The 17,549-nt window shown below is 36.5% G+C and overlaps 1 protein-coding gene across 4 annotated transcripts in view; it reads left to right on the top strand.

Annotated features, from left to right (window-relative positions):
* CLCN3 (chloride voltage-gated channel 3) overlaps positions 1 to 17,549 on the top strand; it is a 102,719-nt gene that overhangs the window by 63,373 nt on the left and 21,797 nt on the right. For all 4 annotated transcript variants that reach the window (XM_012457232.2, XM_012457234.2, XM_012457235.2 and 1 more), the window contains 6 exons: positions 74 to 173; positions 1,627 to 1,814; positions 3,115 to 3,237; positions 4,677 to 4,883; positions 8,346 to 8,426; positions 9,959 to 10,504. In XM_012457232.2, the coding sequence (XP_012312655.1) occupies positions 74 to 173; positions 1,627 to 1,814; positions 3,115 to 3,237; positions 4,677 to 4,883; positions 8,346 to 8,426; positions 9,959 to 10,504 (1,245 nt within the window). The remainder of the gene's footprint in view (positions 1 to 73; positions 174 to 1,626; positions 1,815 to 3,114; positions 3,238 to 4,676; positions 4,884 to 8,345; positions 8,427 to 9,958; positions 10,505 to 17,549) is intronic.

Raw genomic sequence — 17,549 nt, 5'->3', positions numbered from 1 at the left:
AAAATGCTAGATTCTAAAATTGTGGCTTCTATTCATAGTTTGAAAAATGAAGCATAAACGTTTCTAATTTCAGATCAACAGCAAAAAGAAAGAATCAGCATGGGAAATGACAAAAAGTTTGTATGATGCGTGGTCAGGATGGCTAGTAGTAACACTAACAGGATTGGCATCAGGTAAAGAACATTTTTCAAGCAATCCTTTTTTAGTTAACAGAAGTATAAATCGTTCTTTCCTCCTTACCTCAGTTTCTTTTTCAGCTACCGTTGGATTTTATAAAGTATTTGTTTCTCTTCTTCAAAAAATCTTCTTAAATATAAGACGAGGAGGCAGGAGGCTTCCAAGTCTACTCTTGGCTCTGTCACTTTAAGTGTTTATTCAGCTTGGTTGATCTTTCTGGGCTCAATTTCCATATCTGTAAAATAAGTAGTTTGGATCAGATGATCAGTAAAGTATCTTTTGATGTTAAGATCATCATAAATAGCCAATATTTATTGAGTGCTTCCTATGTGTTGTGCACTGTTCTAAAAAGTGTGCGTGTGTTTCAACCTCATGGCAATCCTATGGTACCAGTGCTGTCATTATCACCATTTTACAGATGAGGGGACTAAGGTGTTACAGCTTAGTAAGTGGCTAAGCCAGGATTTGAATTAAAGCCGTTTTGCTCAAGAATCTGTTCCCTCCATAACCCTGTTACACAGCATGACCATAAAGTCCCAATGTGTGAGATATTAAGAAATCACTGCTGAGGACCTGAAAAACAAATGTTAAGCATTGCTATAATCACTTTCAGCTTCCATGATGGAAGATTATGTTCAGAAGACCACAAAAAAATTAAAAGTTGTATAGAGAACAGAGGGAAGTACTGATAATTCTAGTTGGTGTGCATAATGATTTTACGGCCTCTGTGTATGTAACCTACTGATTTTTTTCTATGAGAAGAAGGACCTAGATTTGACCATAAATTTGTGTATTTTTTATATTCTCACAGTAAAATAATCTTGATATATGGTTTTCTGTAATTTAAGAAAAAACTGTAAATATGAATCCTATGAGTTTCAATAATTATTTCTAATGGACATTAAATTTTCATGACATGACATTATTTATAAGTCTGTTAATTAAGTTATGGGTTGAAAATTAGATTTGTGAACCTCCTGCCAAGTAGTTGTTTTTGAAGATATTTCAGTATCTTTCAAGCACTGTTTTTCGGATCACAATTAATTTGTATGATGTAACTTTTTAAAATTCCAAACAAAAATGGCAATTTTATTGTAAAAAGCTCTTTACAGTTTTAAAATATATGTTTATATTTTAAAGTCCCAGTCCCTCCTGAGTGGCTGGGACTACAGTCGAACTCCACCATGCATGGCTAATTTTTGTATTTTTAGTAGAGACGGGGTTTCACCATATTGGCCAGTCTGGTCTTGAACTCCTGACCTCGTGATCTGCCCACCTTGGCCTCCCAAAGTGCTGGGATTACAGGCGTGAGCCACCACGCCTGGCTATGTGGTTCTTAAATGACCCTTTATTTAGGAGTCTCCTGCTTTCCACTTGCCTTTTAACTAGATTGTTCTCAGCTCCCAAAAAGTTGACTTCTTTTTTGGTCATCTCCAACCTATTTTTCAGGGGCGTTGGCCGGATTAATAGACATTGCTGCCGATTGGATGACTGACCTAAAGGAGGGCATTTGCCTTAGTGCGTTGTGGTACAACCACGAGCAGTGCTGCTGGGGATCTAATGAAACAACATTTGAAGAGAGGGATAAATGTCCGCAGTGGAAAACGTGGGCAGAATTAATCATCGGTCAAGCGGAGGTCAGTCTTGCTTTGTCTCAAGATGAATTAATGATTGATATAGCAAAATGTTTTCAATTCATTTAACTCTATAGGATTAATCACGTATTAGATGATTGCATCCACATTAAATGGATCCACCCCGAACACATTGCAGCAAGAAAGAATTAAGTGCAGTATTGTTTCAAGAAGCTTTTGTATTAGTTAACTACGTAGTCATATAACAAATCCACTGGATTGTGATGCAAATATATTTGAGCTGTAGTAGAAAAGGAGTGATAGTTATTGCAGTAGGATCTGTGTAAAGTTACTAAGAAGTCAAGATATTGAAACTAATATATTACTAAGATTGGAAAGTCTGAATTATGAAAGTATGATTATCAAATAATTTAGTAAAATCAACCTTCTAAGTAGAGATACATTAAAGAAAATCAGAGATTTTTATTTGTGGCATTACAGCATTTAAATGATTAATTTACTGTGATCTACAAAGCACCTTTTAGAACTTAGGATGTCATATGTATATTTTTTACAAGATGACATATGGATATATTTTTTAAATTTTGTTTTAGCTGAACTTTAGAGCTAAAAAGTATGTATTTGCGGTAAGATGAGTAGTATGCTGTTTATCACCAGGCTTAATTGAGTTTTATTTAATGATCTGGAAAGTTGCAGCAGAATGAAATCTGAATGCTGATGTAATTTGTTTCCACCACTGGTTCCAAAAATGGTTTGTAGGCAGAGGTGAAGTATAACTGAGATGTCTTGGTAACAAGACTTTAGGGATTAGGAAAAAGATTAAATGGGCTCAAGGCTCCTTGGTATATATACACATGAATTTTTGGATTCTACTTAAATACTTTGTTCATATGAAGCTTTTATTATTGTGGAAATAAACCAGGAAACTTTTACACGTTTTACTGAAGTTTCTTTTCTTTTTCTTTTTTTTTTTTTTTTCCTGAGATTGAGTCCCACTCTGTTGCCCAGGCTAGAGTGCAGTGGCATGATCTCGGCTCACTGCAACCTCCACCTCCCAGGTTCAATTCTCCTGCCTCAGCCTTCCAAGTCGCTGCTTTTGCAGGCATGCACCACCATGCCTGGCTAATTTTTGTATTTTAGTAGCGACAGGTTTCTCCATGTTGGCCAGGCTAGTCTCGGACTCCTCACCTCAGCTGATCCACCTGCCTCAACCTCTCAAAGTGCTGGGATTATAGGCATGAGCCACCATGCCTGGCCATTTACTTAAGTTTCTTATGGCAAGCATTTGCATTAGAGGTTCAGTGTAAATTAAATTCATACTCTTGAACTATTTTCTTTTTAGGGTCCTGGTTCTTACATCATGAACTACATAATGTACATCTTCTGGGCCTTGAGTTTTGCCTTTCTTGCAGTTTCCCTGGTAAAGGTATTTGCTCCATATGCCTGTGGCTCTGGAATTCCAGAGGTAAGCCAAGTAATATGTAGTGTCAGTAAACATTATTATGATGCTTATCTTTTTGCCCTTAGTTATTAAAAAGAAAAAAGTAGGCTTTTTTTTTTAAAGGGAGGGAGGGGATGGTTTGTTCATAATATGAAAAAAATTTTTAAGTACAAGCTGTAAACATCATTGAAAAATACTGTTCTCCATAGTCATTTAATCATTTACTATGGAGGTTATTATTTTTTTTTTTTGAGATGAAGTTTCACTCTTGTTCCCAGGCTGGAGTGCAATGGTAAGATCTCAGCTCACCTCAGCCTCTGCCTCCTGGGTTTAAGCAATTCTCTTCCCTCAGCCTCCTGAATAGCTGGGGTTACAGGCATGCATCACCACGCCTGGATAATTTTTTTGTATTTTTGGTAGAGGCATAGTTTCTCTTGTTGATCAGGCTGGTCTCGAACTCCTGACCTCAGGTTATCTGCCCACCTCGTCCTTCCAGTGTACTGGGATTACAGACATGAACCACCGCACTCAGCCGGAGGTTGATTTTTTTTTTTTTTTTCCTGTCACACTAATTTAACACATGACTAGGCAAATTTTCGGAAGATTTAGCTGAACATCAAGAGCCTAGAAAAAGTATCTTGTGACCTAACGTTTTTTGTTGGATTAGTTGATATTTTGCTGTTATGACCCTGATTTTAATACATTCATTCTCTGTTTATAATCACCTTTTGATTAGTTAATTATTCTTGAATTTGGCCATTTTATGCTTTGAGAAAGTAGTTGATCATAGTGGGTGAATAGTACAAACTTGAGTTTTATTTTTCATCACAATAGAGTTATGCATAGTATTGGCTGAACTTGATTTGAATTTATTTATTTTCTCTCTTTTATTTTTCTGTATTTAAATAAGTTCCCAACTTTTTCCTAATGTATTTCTTTTTAAAATGGAATTGTAGTGATCTTTAAAGTTGTATTAAGAATAGCTTTCATAAAAAGCAATGTCATGCAGTATATAACAGTTGTAATTCATCCTTCATGATATATAAAAAACTATGCCACATAATTACAGTGCTCAGTGAAAATATAATATTCTTATTTGTGATGCAATGTCCAAAATATATTTAAATTATGCTTACTTTTACAACAGAAATATTTCAGTTTGCCTTTTTCTTGGTTATGTGATTATAATCCTTATAATTAAGGTCTGTATTCATTTTAACATGGCCTGATATTTTGATTTTGTTCCGAAGATAGAGTTGCCTTCTCTCCTTTTTTGGGTAGAGAATTACATTGTGATATCAACTTATTATATGTAGCATAATAGGTAAAGTTTCTGAAAAATTAACTAAATTTTTCCATAGGTTGCTAAAATTTGCAAGGTCGTTTTTGTGCATAAAACAAGAAAATAACTTGGATTTGTGTTTCTTAAAGGAAATTAAGCTGCCTTAATCTTTGCCTTGTAGATTAAAACTATTTTGAGTGGATTCATCATCAGAGGTTACTTGGGAAAATGGACTTTAATGATTAAAACCATCACATTAGTCCTGGCTGTGGCATCAGGTTTGAGTTTAGGAAAAGAAGGGCCCCTGGTACATGTTGCCTGTTGCTGTGGAAATATCTTTTCCTACCTCTTTCCAAAGTATAGCACAAATGAAGCTAAAAAAAGGGAGGTAAGTGTCTTTTGTAGTTAATTTGACTGAAAAATATTTGTTTATATATACAGTTTATGTAAGTAAAGATTTCTTAGTATAAAAATAATAAATTCTGTATTCAAATAAACTATTTTATTTGAGATTAATTTGTGCTTCTTTTGCTTTTCCTGAATAATCTATAACGTCTTTCTAGGATGCATTCCCAGTGTTGCTCAGTCTTTTATTTTAGAGCAGATTTAGACAGACAGCTGGTGTCCATTGAGTTTCAGTTGCATTTCACAAAGATCTTTCTGTTTTCACTTCACCTGACATCTTTCTTCTTCTGATGTGTTTTCTTAGCTTAGCTTTGTTTTTTCGTCTTAACTTTCAACATTAAGAGGTTGGGAAATCCTAATAGTTGTGTTTTCCTCCTGGAGGCAGTGTCTGGTGCCAGTGTAAGTGGCATGTGATATGAGAAAAGCTATTCAGCACCATGGGGAAATTCTGAGGGCCTTTAGAACCTCTTGAAGTTTAAATTAGAAATTCACATTAAAAGAGATTACAGGAAATCCCTTTCATTTGATTGTTTTAAGGCAATTTCCTTTACCGTTTCTTTAGGCCAGCCTGGATCTATTACAAGACCCTTAAACCTTATATGTATTATGAATTTCCTCTGATGTTTCTGGATTGCTCTGGGTATTTTCCTGAGTCCTTTATATTAGCTCTAGACTTTGGGAGCCCAGTCCCTTCCTAGTTTGCAAATCTAAATCTGCAGCACTAGATAGTACAGAGATCTTTGGGTTTTAAGATATGATTAAAAAAAAAATCTCATTAAATACTGGCAGAACCTTTTCTTGTTGGTTTTTTTATGTACTGTAACCAAAAAGGTAGACTATTTTATCAAATGGTTTAATCTTCAATTGAAATAATTCTAGTACATTTTAATGTTCACATTAAAATATAGTCCTTGCATTGGGTGTAGATATCCCAAAAGTGGAATACTTCAGATCGTCATAGTTCCATCTCTGAATAATTGTGATTCTAGTACTTTACTATACAACAAAATAGCTAGCATTATTGATTACTTTCTATGTATCTGCTACTGTGGCAAATACTTTACTTGCATTTTAAAACTTAGTTTCACAGTAATTTAGTAATATGGGCCTGCTACCCTCATTTATAGAGTAGGAAACTAAACCTGAAAACAGCTAACTAACTTGCCCGGGACCACATACCTAGTGAGTGGTGGAATGTGGATCAAAATTCATTTTTCTTTGACCCTGAGGTCTGTGGTCTTATCTATTACATTACTGCTCCTACGACTGTGTAGGTATATATTTGTGTGTGTTCAAAACAAAACTCAAAGCCATCCTGTAGCATAGCAAGTCAGTGGCTAAGATGGAGCTAGAACATCTGCCTCCCCAATTCAATTCCTTTACTTCCTGTTGTACCTTGACATTTTTTGTAAGACTTTTACTTACTCATTCTGAGTTCAAAAAAATATAATTGCCAGGCGCGGTGGCTCACGCCTGTAATCCCAGCACTTTGGGAGGCTGAGGCGGGTGGATCACCTGAGGATGGGAGTTCGAGACCAGCCTGACCAACATGGAGAAACCCCGTTTCATCAAAAAAGAAAGAAAGAGAAAGAAAAAAAAAAAAAAATATATATATATATAGAGAGAGAGAGAGAGAGAGAGAGAATTTATTAGATGTTTTAGAAATTAAGTTTACCTAAATTTTAATATTCACACTGTAGTGATTAATGTTTACAACATTGTTATTCTGTCACCTTAGTATATGTATAAATGGCAAGACTTCACTGTTAGTTGAAAGCATTAAGACCCCATAGTTTTATATAGACAAGAGGGGAGAGTACTGATGTTGTTAAATTAAAAGCTTCTTAGATACTTATGAAACAGATTAAAACATGTGTATGAGTTATAGATACATAGGTGTTAGTTTGGTTGTAAATGCAGGATCAGGACATTCAAATAAATAAATATGTTTGCATTCCTTTTAGTGGGGTGGGGGGAAGGAAGTTAAATTTGCTCCCTTTCCTCCCCAAATAAGCAGAATCTACATTCTAATGCCAACAATTTAATTAAAACAAATCTTTATTTATTTATTTTTAATTCACCAAACTTGTATAAAGTATTTACTGGGTGCCAGGCACTGTTCTAAGCACTCTCTGTATATGTACTCAATTCCTTAAGAGCTAAGTAATATTATCACATTCCCAGTTTAGAGAAGAGAAAACTGAGGCACACAGAGGCTGTATATCCATAGTCACACAGCCAGTAAGTAGCAGAGCCATGATTTCAACACAGCAGCCTCACTACAGAGTTCATGCTCTTACCATTTACAGCTTAATTTTGATTATTTCTAATTTCTTTTCTGGAAATGTAACAATTGACCATTTAAATAAATACTTTAGGTAGCCTTGGATATTTGCTGGATTAAAGTAGTGAAAGGAATACAGACTCTTAGCCGGGCGCAGTGGTTCACGCCAGTAATCCCAGCACTTTGGTAGGCTGAGGCACGCAGATCACCTGAGGTCAGTAGTTCGAGACCAGCCTGGCCAACATGGTGAAACCCTGTCTCTACTAAAAAGGCAAAAATTAGGCATGGTGGCTGGGTGCCTGTAATCTTAGCTACTTGGGAGGCTGAGGCAGGAGAATCACTTGAACCTGTGAGGTGGAGGTTGCAGTGAGCCAAGATCATGCCACTGTTCTCCAGCCTGGGCAACAAGAGAGAAACTTCATCCCAAAAAAAAAAAAAGGAATACAGACTCTTAGAAAAATAATTACAAATAAAACCTTAGTGAAATTATATGTGTAGTTGGCTTTATACTGGTGGGAAGTAGACCCTGACCAGCTGATAGACTGGTGAACTAGAGAGAGGACACAGAAGCGTATTCTTGGATTTTTCTTTTCTTTTAATTTTATTGTGAAGATGCTGCTTAGTGAGACTAGAATGAGGCTCTCTAGATTAACAGTATTTTAGTAGTATTTCAGAGGGCATAGGGTAGTAAAATATGGGGAATCATACTAGGTCTTCATTTCCCTGAATATCTTGCTAGGATTTGGAATAGACTATTTCTGGTGGAGCTGTTAGCTCTAAAACTTGAAGAAATGATATGCTATTTAAAAATACCCCCCATCCCAGTTACTGCCCTCCCCTCTTAACTACACAAACATACATCTTGAATATTGTCTATATTCATTGCCTCCTCTTCTTTACACCACATTCACATTAGTATATCTGGCAAAAATGGTTTTTTAACTGAATAGTAAATGTGTGACCTTTCAATTAAAGCACAGGAGAAAAAGATAAATCTTAATAGAATAAATGAATACCTGCCCTTTGCTTAGGGAGCAAGGAAACAAACATGCAAGTTAAATTCAGAAAAGCCATTTGGAAAATTCAAGTGATATGAAGAATTTTTATTTGGTATGCTTGAATTTCTAAGGAATTAAGAAATAAGCCATATCCTCTTTCTAGGTGCTATCAGCTGCCTCAGCTGCAGGGGTTTCTGTAGCTTTTGGTGCACCAATTGGAGGAGTTCTTTTCAGCCTGGAGGAGGTAGGTAAAAAGAATACAACAATTAAAATTATATGTAATTATCATTACAAATATATTTTAGCACACATTTCAGTTTTATAGGTGATGTAATAGGTAGAGACTTTGTTTTCAAATTTATTTTTCTAAACTTGTTTTCTACTCATTCTTACATAAAAAGTAAATGTTACTCATGTTCCATACCTGGAGGAAACTATTTTTTCAATTTATTTTTTATGTATAAATGTTAGTAATTATTTAAAATCTAACTTTACTTTGTTGACATATTTAAAGTAAGAAGTTGTGAATTTGACTTAATAGAGGACATGTGAAATATGTTTCACAATCTATTCCCATTGGCTAATTTTTGTATTTTTAGTAGAGATGAGATTTTGCCATATTGATATTGGCCAGGCTGGTGGGGTTTTTTTTGGTTTTTTGTTGTTGTTGTTGTTTGTTTGTTTGTTTGTTTGAGAGGCAGTTTTGCTCTTGTCAGCCAAACTGGAAGGCAAAGGCACAATCTTGGCTTACTGCAACTTCCACCTCCTGAGTTCATGCGATTCTCCTGCCTCAGCCTCCCAAGTAGTTTTTATTTAAAACATTTTAATTCCTTTGTTGTGTTTTAAAGTTTTTTACATGCAATTATTTCTGATACAGTTACTGATGTTTAAGGAAATAATTTTAGTCACGTCAGTGGATTATTTTGTTTTTATTTTCTTATAGGTGTTTAAGACTTTTCTTTTTACATAAAAATGTGACCAGGAATGTTTTTATTTTTATTTTAAAATCCGGGTTTTTTGACAAATAATAATTGTTTATGTTTTTGGGGTATAATGTGATGCATCTATACATGTATACATTTTGGAATAATCAAATCAGAGTGATTAGCAAAACCCTCAAATATTTATTATTTCCTTGTGGTGAGAACATTTAAAATCCTCTCTGAGCCATTTTGAAGTATGTAATACATTATTATAAACTGTAGTCACCTTACTGTGTGATAGAATACCAGGACTTACTCCTTCTCTGTTACTTCATACCCAATGACTAGTTTCTCCCCTTTCCCTGCCCACCTCCCCACCCCCAGCCTCTGGGAACCCCCATTCTACACTCTACCTCTAGGAATTTAACTCTTTTAGTTCAAGAATGTTTTTAAATTTACTTTTTCTTTTTAGTTGTTTGTATTCTCTTTTCTTTTATTAATATAGAAGAGGCAAATTAAATACATTATAAGCTAACAGGAATTGGTGATAGTACATTTATTTTTAACCACGATGATTGAATTGAATGTGAAACTCATTTTGAAAATAAAACAGTGCTAGGTATTCTAAATATTTATTAGACATTTATGATCAGTTGATACTGTGACTTTGTAGTGATGATCACCATCTCCAAAAATAATAATAACATCAATTTTTCTTCTTACAGTAAAATCCATTATATGTAAATTCTAACTACAGCAAAATTTAGAGCTAAGATATTTACCATTCAAGTTATATTAGACACATCTTATAAAATGATAGCATTAATTTGTCTTTTCCTTTTTTTTTTTTTAGGTTAGCTATTATTTTCCTCTGAAAACGTTATGGAGATCATTTTTTGCTGCTTTAGTGGCTGCATTTGTTTTGAGATCCATCAATCCATTTGGTAACAGCCGTCTGGTCCTTTTTTATGTGGAGTATCATACACCATGGTACCTTTTTGAACTGTTTCCTTTTATTCTCCTAGGGGTATTTGGAGGGCTTTGGGGAGCCTTTTTCATTAGGGCAAATATTGCCTGGTGTCGTCGACGCAAGTCCACCAAATTTGGAAAGTACCCCGTTCTGGAAGTCATTATTGTTGCAGCCATTACTGCTGTGATAGCCTTCCCTAATCCATACACTAGGCTAAACACCAGTGAACTTATCAAAGAGCTCTTTACAGACTGTGGTCCCCTGGAATCCTCTTCTCTTTGTGACTACAGAAATGACATGAATGCCAGTAAAATTGTCGATGACATTCCTGATCGTCCAGCAGGCATTGGAGTATATTCAGCTATATGGCAGTTATGCCTGGCACTCATATTTAAAATCATAATGACAGTGTTCACTTTTGGTATTAAGGTAAGTGCTAATGTGAGGTGCTATTTGGGTTCAAAACTTATGTTCAAAACTTATATATGGAATGAGAGAGATTGTTGTTTCATAAATGACTGGTAAAAGTACTTATCTTTTGAGTTTAATTTTAAGTAACAGAAAAGATAATTTCTTAGCATAGGTTGTTGAGGGTGTTATTTGTTGCTATTTAACAAATTACCCCCAGAACTTAGCAGCTTAAGGTAACTACTTATTTTGTTCTTGATATTGGGTCAACGATTTGGGAAGGGCTCAGTGGCCATTTTTTGTTTGTGGTCTTTCATATAGTTGTTCTAAGATATGGCAAAGGCTAATCATCTCAAAGCTGCTTTTTTTCATTTCCTTTTAAAAAAATGTTTTTGTGGGTACACAGTAGCTATATATAGTTTTGGGGGTACATGAAATATTTTGATACAGGCATGCAGTGCAGAATAATCTCAGGGTAAATGGAATATCCATAACCTCAAGCATTTATCCCTTGTGTTACAAACAATCCAATTATACTCTCAATAATTTTTAAGTGTACAATTAAATTATTATTGAGTATAGTTCAAAGACTTCCTCATTCATGACTAGCACCTAGACTGAAAAGATTCAGACACCTGGGCTCCCGGGATCAATCACACATACTCTGTCTCTCATGCACGCTCGTGCTCGCTCGCTCTCTTTCTCTTGCTTTCCTTTTCTTCTCTCTCGGTGGTTTTTCTAGGGTGGTGGCCTCAGAGTAGTTGGATTTCTTACATCATAGCTCAGGATTCTAAATGTAAGTGTCCCAAGAGGGCTGTTTTTAATGTAGCTGAAGAAGTCTTGCAGCATGACTTGTTTTACTCTGCTCATTGAGGCAGTCACAGAGGCCCACCACTATTCAGAGCAGGGACATACGCTTAGTGGGATGAGTGCCAGAGAATTCATGTTCATGTTTTAAAACCAGTTTTATTAGTTTCCTATTGCTGCTATAATAAATTACCACAACTCATTGGCTTAAAAGCCACACTGGTTTATTACCTTACAGTTCCAGACATCAGAAATCTGAAATGGATCTCACTGTGCTAAAATTAAGGTGTTCATAGGGCATTCTGGAGGCTGTAGGAGAGAGTCTGTTTTTTGCCTTTTCTGGCTATTAGAAGCTGCCAGCGTTCCTTGGCTCCTGGCCCTCTATTTGCATCTTCAAAGCCAGTGATGCCTGGTCAAGTCTTTGTCTTGTCTCACTCTGACACAAACTCTGCTAAATCTCTCTTCTGCCTTTGAAAAACCTTTGTGATTACTTTAGGCCCACCCAGATAAATCAGAAAATAATCTCGTTTTTTAAGGTCAGCTGCTTTGCAACTTTCTTTCTGCAACCTTAATTCCTCCTTGCCATGTAACAGAATGGAATCACAGGTTCTGGGAATTAAGTTAGGGACATCCTTGAGGAGTTATTATTCTGCCTCATACCAGTATAGGGTGTTAGCTTAAAGACACTGCAAACTCAGTGAAATTACTAGGTCTATAAATACATGCCTTTTTCTATCAAGGAATTAAGGCAGCTGGCCCTTATGCCCTGGGACATGGCTTCTTTTGGATTTATAAAATAACGACGTTTGTTGATTAATGATCTATCAGTAAATGTAATTTCTTATATGACTATCAGTGATATATATCTGGAAGTACATGTCAGTTTATTCTTGTTCTTTAAATTACTACACCTGTACTTTTGTAATAGTATTTGCTAGTGGTAATATGCTTTTACAGATGTAAATTAATGTGGAATAACAGCTTTGTTTCTACAAAATTGGAGTGGTATTAGTTTTTGAAATAAGGTCTCAAACCTATCAGACTTACAGCAGATCTCTCAGCAGAAACCCTACAAGCCAGAAAAGAGTGGGGACCAATATTTAACATCCTTAAAGAAAAGAACTTTCAACCCAGAATTTCCTATCCAGCCAAACTAAGCTTTATAATCGAAGGAAAAATTAAATCTTTTGCGAACAAACAAGTACTTAGAGAGTTCACCACCACCAGGCCTGCTTTACAAGAGCTTCTGAAAGAAGCACTATACATATAAAGGAACAACCAGTATCAGCCTTTCCAAAAATATATCAAAAAGAAAAGAACATTAACACAACGAAAAATTTACACTAACTAATGGGCAAAACAGCCAGCTAGCATCAAATGCCAGTATTAAAGTTATATATATTCTAATCGGATAAAAAGCCAAAACCCATTGGTATGCTGCATCCAGACCCATCTCACATGCAACGATACACAAAGACTCAAAACAAAGAGAAGGAGGAAGATTTATCAACCAATCAGAGAGTAAAAATAAACAAATAAATAAAAAGCAGGAGATGCAATTCTCGCCTCTGATAAAGTAGACTTTAAAGCAACAAAGAGCAAAAGAGGCAAAGAAGGACATTACATAATGGCAAAAGGATCAATGTAACAAGAAGAGCTAACGATTTTATAGATCAACGAGGCAGAAAATTAACAAGGACATCCAGGACTTGAACTCAGACCCGGAACAAGTAAACTTAATAAACATTTATAGAACTCTCCACTTCAAATACACAAAACATACATTACCACCTCACACCTATTCCATAAGTGACTACATAATTGGAAGTAAATCACTCCTCAGTAATCGCATAGCATTTCATAGGTTTAAATGAAATATTGGTTGACTGCTTGTTTGTTATTTTCTTCCCTTATTCCTTCCTGTCTACATCAAGTATAATTATTGGTATAAAAGAGGTTTTCAATACCCATTACTAATGCATTCTAGCCTGGGCAAGAAAGCAATACTCCCATTCTCTCTCTCTCTTTCTCTTCCTTTTTCCTCCTCTTCTTTATTCTTTTTCTTTCTTTCTTTCTTTCTTTAAAAAAAAAAAAAAGAAAGAAATCTTTCTCCATGCAGGGACTATAAACATATTTTCCTTTAAAAACTTAAAAGAAAGTCATGTCACAAGTCTTCAGTCCATCTGGAGTTGGAAACTAAATAAATAAATAAATAAATAAATAATTTTGATCTTGGAACCAACAGATATTGAGTAAAAAAAAAAAAAGAAATAAGGTCTCTTTTCTTTTATCCTCAGTCTGTAGTCCACGGAGTATCAAGAGTTAAATAATAGAAAAGCCTTAAAGTTTTACTTTTTTCTTAGGGGATCAAGTTAAAAGCTGTTAAAGCTCTTTTTTCTACAATAAGTAAGTGTTCTGTAAATCCCAACTTTCTCACAGTCAGTTGAGCTACAAGAAACTGAAGGCAATTGGCAGGCCTTTATCAAGTCCCACCTTTAACTCAGCTCTGGCTGAAGGATCAGACCTGGCAAGAGTGTAAAACACACTGATTTTTTTCTATTGTATATCCTTTTAATATCCTAATAGACTCAAACATGCCATCATTTTGTGTTTGGCTCGTTTCATATTCAGAAGGGTCATAACTATTACTCTTTCAGTAGTCTTTTTTTTTTTTTTTTTTTTTTTGAGACAGAGTCTTACTTTGTCACCCAGATTGGAGGGCAGTGGCACAATCTTGGCTCACTGCAACCTCCACCTCCCAGGTTCAAGCAATTCTCCTGCCTCAGTCTCCCAAGTAGGTGGTATTATAGGTGTGCACCATGACGCCTGGGTAATTTTTGTGTTTTTAGTTTAGAAACGGGATTTGGCCATGTCCAGGCTGGTCTTGAACTCCTGACCTCAGGTGATCCACCCGCCTCGGCTTCCCAAAGTGCTGGGATTACAGGCATGAGCCGCCGCGCCTGGCCTCTTTCAGTAGTCTTTGAATGATCTTGCTTATGGTGCTTCTTATCCCTATTATCCTCATTAAGTTTAATCAATAAATATTTTTCACTTTTTAATTGATTCGTATAAATAGACTTACCTGAGAGATATGAGTTTGGTTCAGACCATCACAATAAAGGTGAACATCATAATAAAAAGAGTCACATAAATGTCTTGGTTTCTTAATGCATATAAAACTTCTTTTTACACTGTACTGTAGTCTGTTATGTGTACAGTAGCATTATGTCTTTAAAAAAAACCTTAATTTAAAAATATTTAATTGCTAAAAAATGCTAACAGTAGTCTGAGTCTTCAGTGAGTTGTAATCTTTTTTGCTTGTATAGGGTCTCGCCTTGATATTGGTGGTTGCTGGAGGTAGGACTGACTGTAGCAGTTCTTAAAATAACAGTGAAATTTGCCACATTGATTAACACTTCCTTTCGTGAAAGATTTCTCTGTAGCATGTGATGCTGTTTGATAGTGTTTTACCTACAGTAGAACTTCTTCTCAGAATTAGAGGTATCCTCTCAAACCCGGCTACTGCTTTATCAACTAAGTTTATGGAAGACTCAATCTTTTGTCCTTTTAAAAATGTTCACAACATCTTTACCAGGAGTGGATTCTACCTCAAGAAACCACTTTCTTTGCTCATGCATAAGAAGTAACTGTTTATTCATTCAAGTTTTTTCATGAGATTCTAGCAATTGAGTCACATCTTTAGGATCCACTTATCATTCTAGTTCTCTTGCTGTTTCCACCACTCTGTAGTTACTTCCTCAACTGAGGTCTTGAACCCCTCAAAGTCATCCATGAGAACTGGAATCAACTTCTTCCAAACTCCCGTTAATATTGATATTCTGACCTCCTCCCATGAAAGATGAATGTTCTGGATAGCATCTACAATGTTGAATACTTTTTTGAACATTTTCAATTTACTTTGCCCAGATCCATCAGAGAAATTGTTATCAGTGGTGGGTAGCCAAGTTATCAGGGACAAATCCATACGGATCTTCAGCAACCTCAACCCTTGCCGCCTCAGAGGAAAGAATTCTGAGGGACGTAAGGCAGAAAAAGGGACCAAGGCAAGTTTTAGAGCAAGAGTGAAAGTTTATTACAAAGCTTTAGAGCGGAAATGAAAAGAAATTAAAATACACTTGAAAGAGAGTCAAGCGGGCATCTTGGAAGACAAGTGCCCCATTTGACCTTGGACTTAGGGTTTTATATGTTGGCATACTTCCAGCATCTGGCATCCTTTTTCCATCTATTCTTCTTTTGGGGTGAGCTGCCCACATGCACAGTGGCCTGTTAGCACTTGGAAGGGGCGTGTGCACAGGGTATTTACTGGAGTTGTATGCATGCTTCCTGAGGTGTTCATTGCTTACTGGCCGAATGTCCTTAGGAGGTCATATACAAGTTAAACCATTTGCTTCTAAATGCGCATGCCAGAGCCCACTCACCCAACTCCTGAGATCTTACCAGAAAGCTGCTGATCACTAGTTTCAGGTGTTTCTATCTTTTGGAAGACTGCCTTTCCCTGGCACTGGCTGCGACCAATTATTATTTTAGAGAGACAATGTGAGAGCTACCTGACTATCATCACCTGATGGATGCCTGACATTCCTGGTGGCTTTGGGGGGATCCCTCGCCTGCCCTGCACATGTCTGACTAGCTACCCGCTGTAACAAAAGTACTATATATGGCAGCTATAGCCTTAGGAAGTGTATTTCTTTAATAAAACTTAAAAGTCAAAATTAGTCCTTTATCCATGGACTACATAAAGGATATTGTGTTAGCAGGCATGAAAACAACATGAATCTCTCCTTGTACATCTCCATGAGACCTCTTGGGAGACCAGGTGCATTATTAGAGATGAGTAATATTTTAAAAGGAATCTTTTCATCTGAGCAGTAGGTCTCAACTGGGCTTAAAATACTTAGTAAACCATGCTGTAAACAGATATGCTGTTATCCAGGCTTTGCTGTTTGTATAGAGCTCAGAGAGAGTAGATTTAGCATAAATTTTAAAGGCACTAGGATTTTCAGAATGGTAAACTAGCACTGGCTTCAACATAAAGTCGCCAACTGCATTAGCCCCTACCAAGAGAGTCAGGCTGTCCATTGAAGCTTTGAAACCAAGCATTGGCTTTTTCTCTCTAACTGTGGCAGTCCTAGCTGACACCTTGTTCTAATAGAAGGCTGTTGTTTCGTCTGTATGGAAAATCCGTTGTTTAGTGTGGCCACCTTCGTCAGCGACCTCAGTGAGATCTTCTGTATCACCTTCTGCAGCTTCTACATCAACACCTGCTGCTTGACGTTACACTTTTGTGTTATGAGACAACTTATTTTCTTAAACCTCATGAACCAACGTCTGCAAGCTCCCAGTTTATCTTCTGTAGCTTCCTCACCTCTTTAAGCCCTCGTAGACTTGAAGAAAGTGAGGGCCTTGCTCTGGATTAGGCTTTGATTTAAGGGAATATCGTGGCTGGTTTGATTTTCTCTCCAGACCACTCAGCCTTCTTTGTATCAATAATAAGGCTGTTTTACTTTTTTTATTTTAATCATTGTGTGTTCACTGAAGTAGCTCTTGTAATTTAATTAAAGAAATTTTCTTTTGTATTCATGATTTGGCTGACTGTGGCTAGATTTTGAGACTTTGGTGTCTCTCAGCTTTCAACATGCCTTCTTCACTAAGCTTAGTCATTTTTAGCCTTCTTATTTTATTTCTCTGAGACAAGATCTCGTTCTGTCACCCAGGTTGGAGTGCGGTGGCATAGTCATTGCTTACTGTAGCCTTGAACTCCTGGGCTCAAGTGATCCTGCTGACTCAGCCTCTTGAGTAGCTGGGACTACAGGCATGCACCACCACACCTGGCTTTTTTTTTTTTTTTTGGAGATGGGGTCTTATTATGTTGCTCAGGCTAGTCTCTAACTCCTGATCTCAAGCGATCCTCCTGCCTTAGCCTCCCAAAGCATAGAGATTACAAATGTGAGTCATAATACCTGACCATTTTTAGCTGTTGATATAAAGTGAGAGACGTGACTCATTTTTTGAGACAGAGTGTCACTCTGTTGCTCAGGCTAGAGTGCAGGGGTGCCATCTCAGCTCACTGCAACCTCTGCCTCCTGAGTTCAAGCAATTCTCTTGCCTCAGCCTCTTGAGTAGCTGGGACTATAGGCGTGCACCACCAGGCCTGACTAATTTTTGTATTTTTGGTAGAGACGGGGTTTTGACATGTTGGCCAGGCTTGTCTTGAACTCCTGACCTCAAGTGATCCGCC

This window comes from Aotus nancymaae, unplaced genomic scaffold (assembly GCF_030222135.1).
Source record: "Aotus nancymaae isolate 86718 unplaced genomic scaffold, 86718_ANA_hifiasm-v0.15.2.pri h1tg000115l, whole genome shotgun sequence".
In the NCBI taxonomy this organism is placed as follows: domain Eukaryota; kingdom Metazoa; phylum Chordata; class Mammalia; order Primates; family Aotidae; genus Aotus; species Aotus nancymaae.
This window is presented reverse-complemented; position numbering and strand designations above follow the sequence as displayed.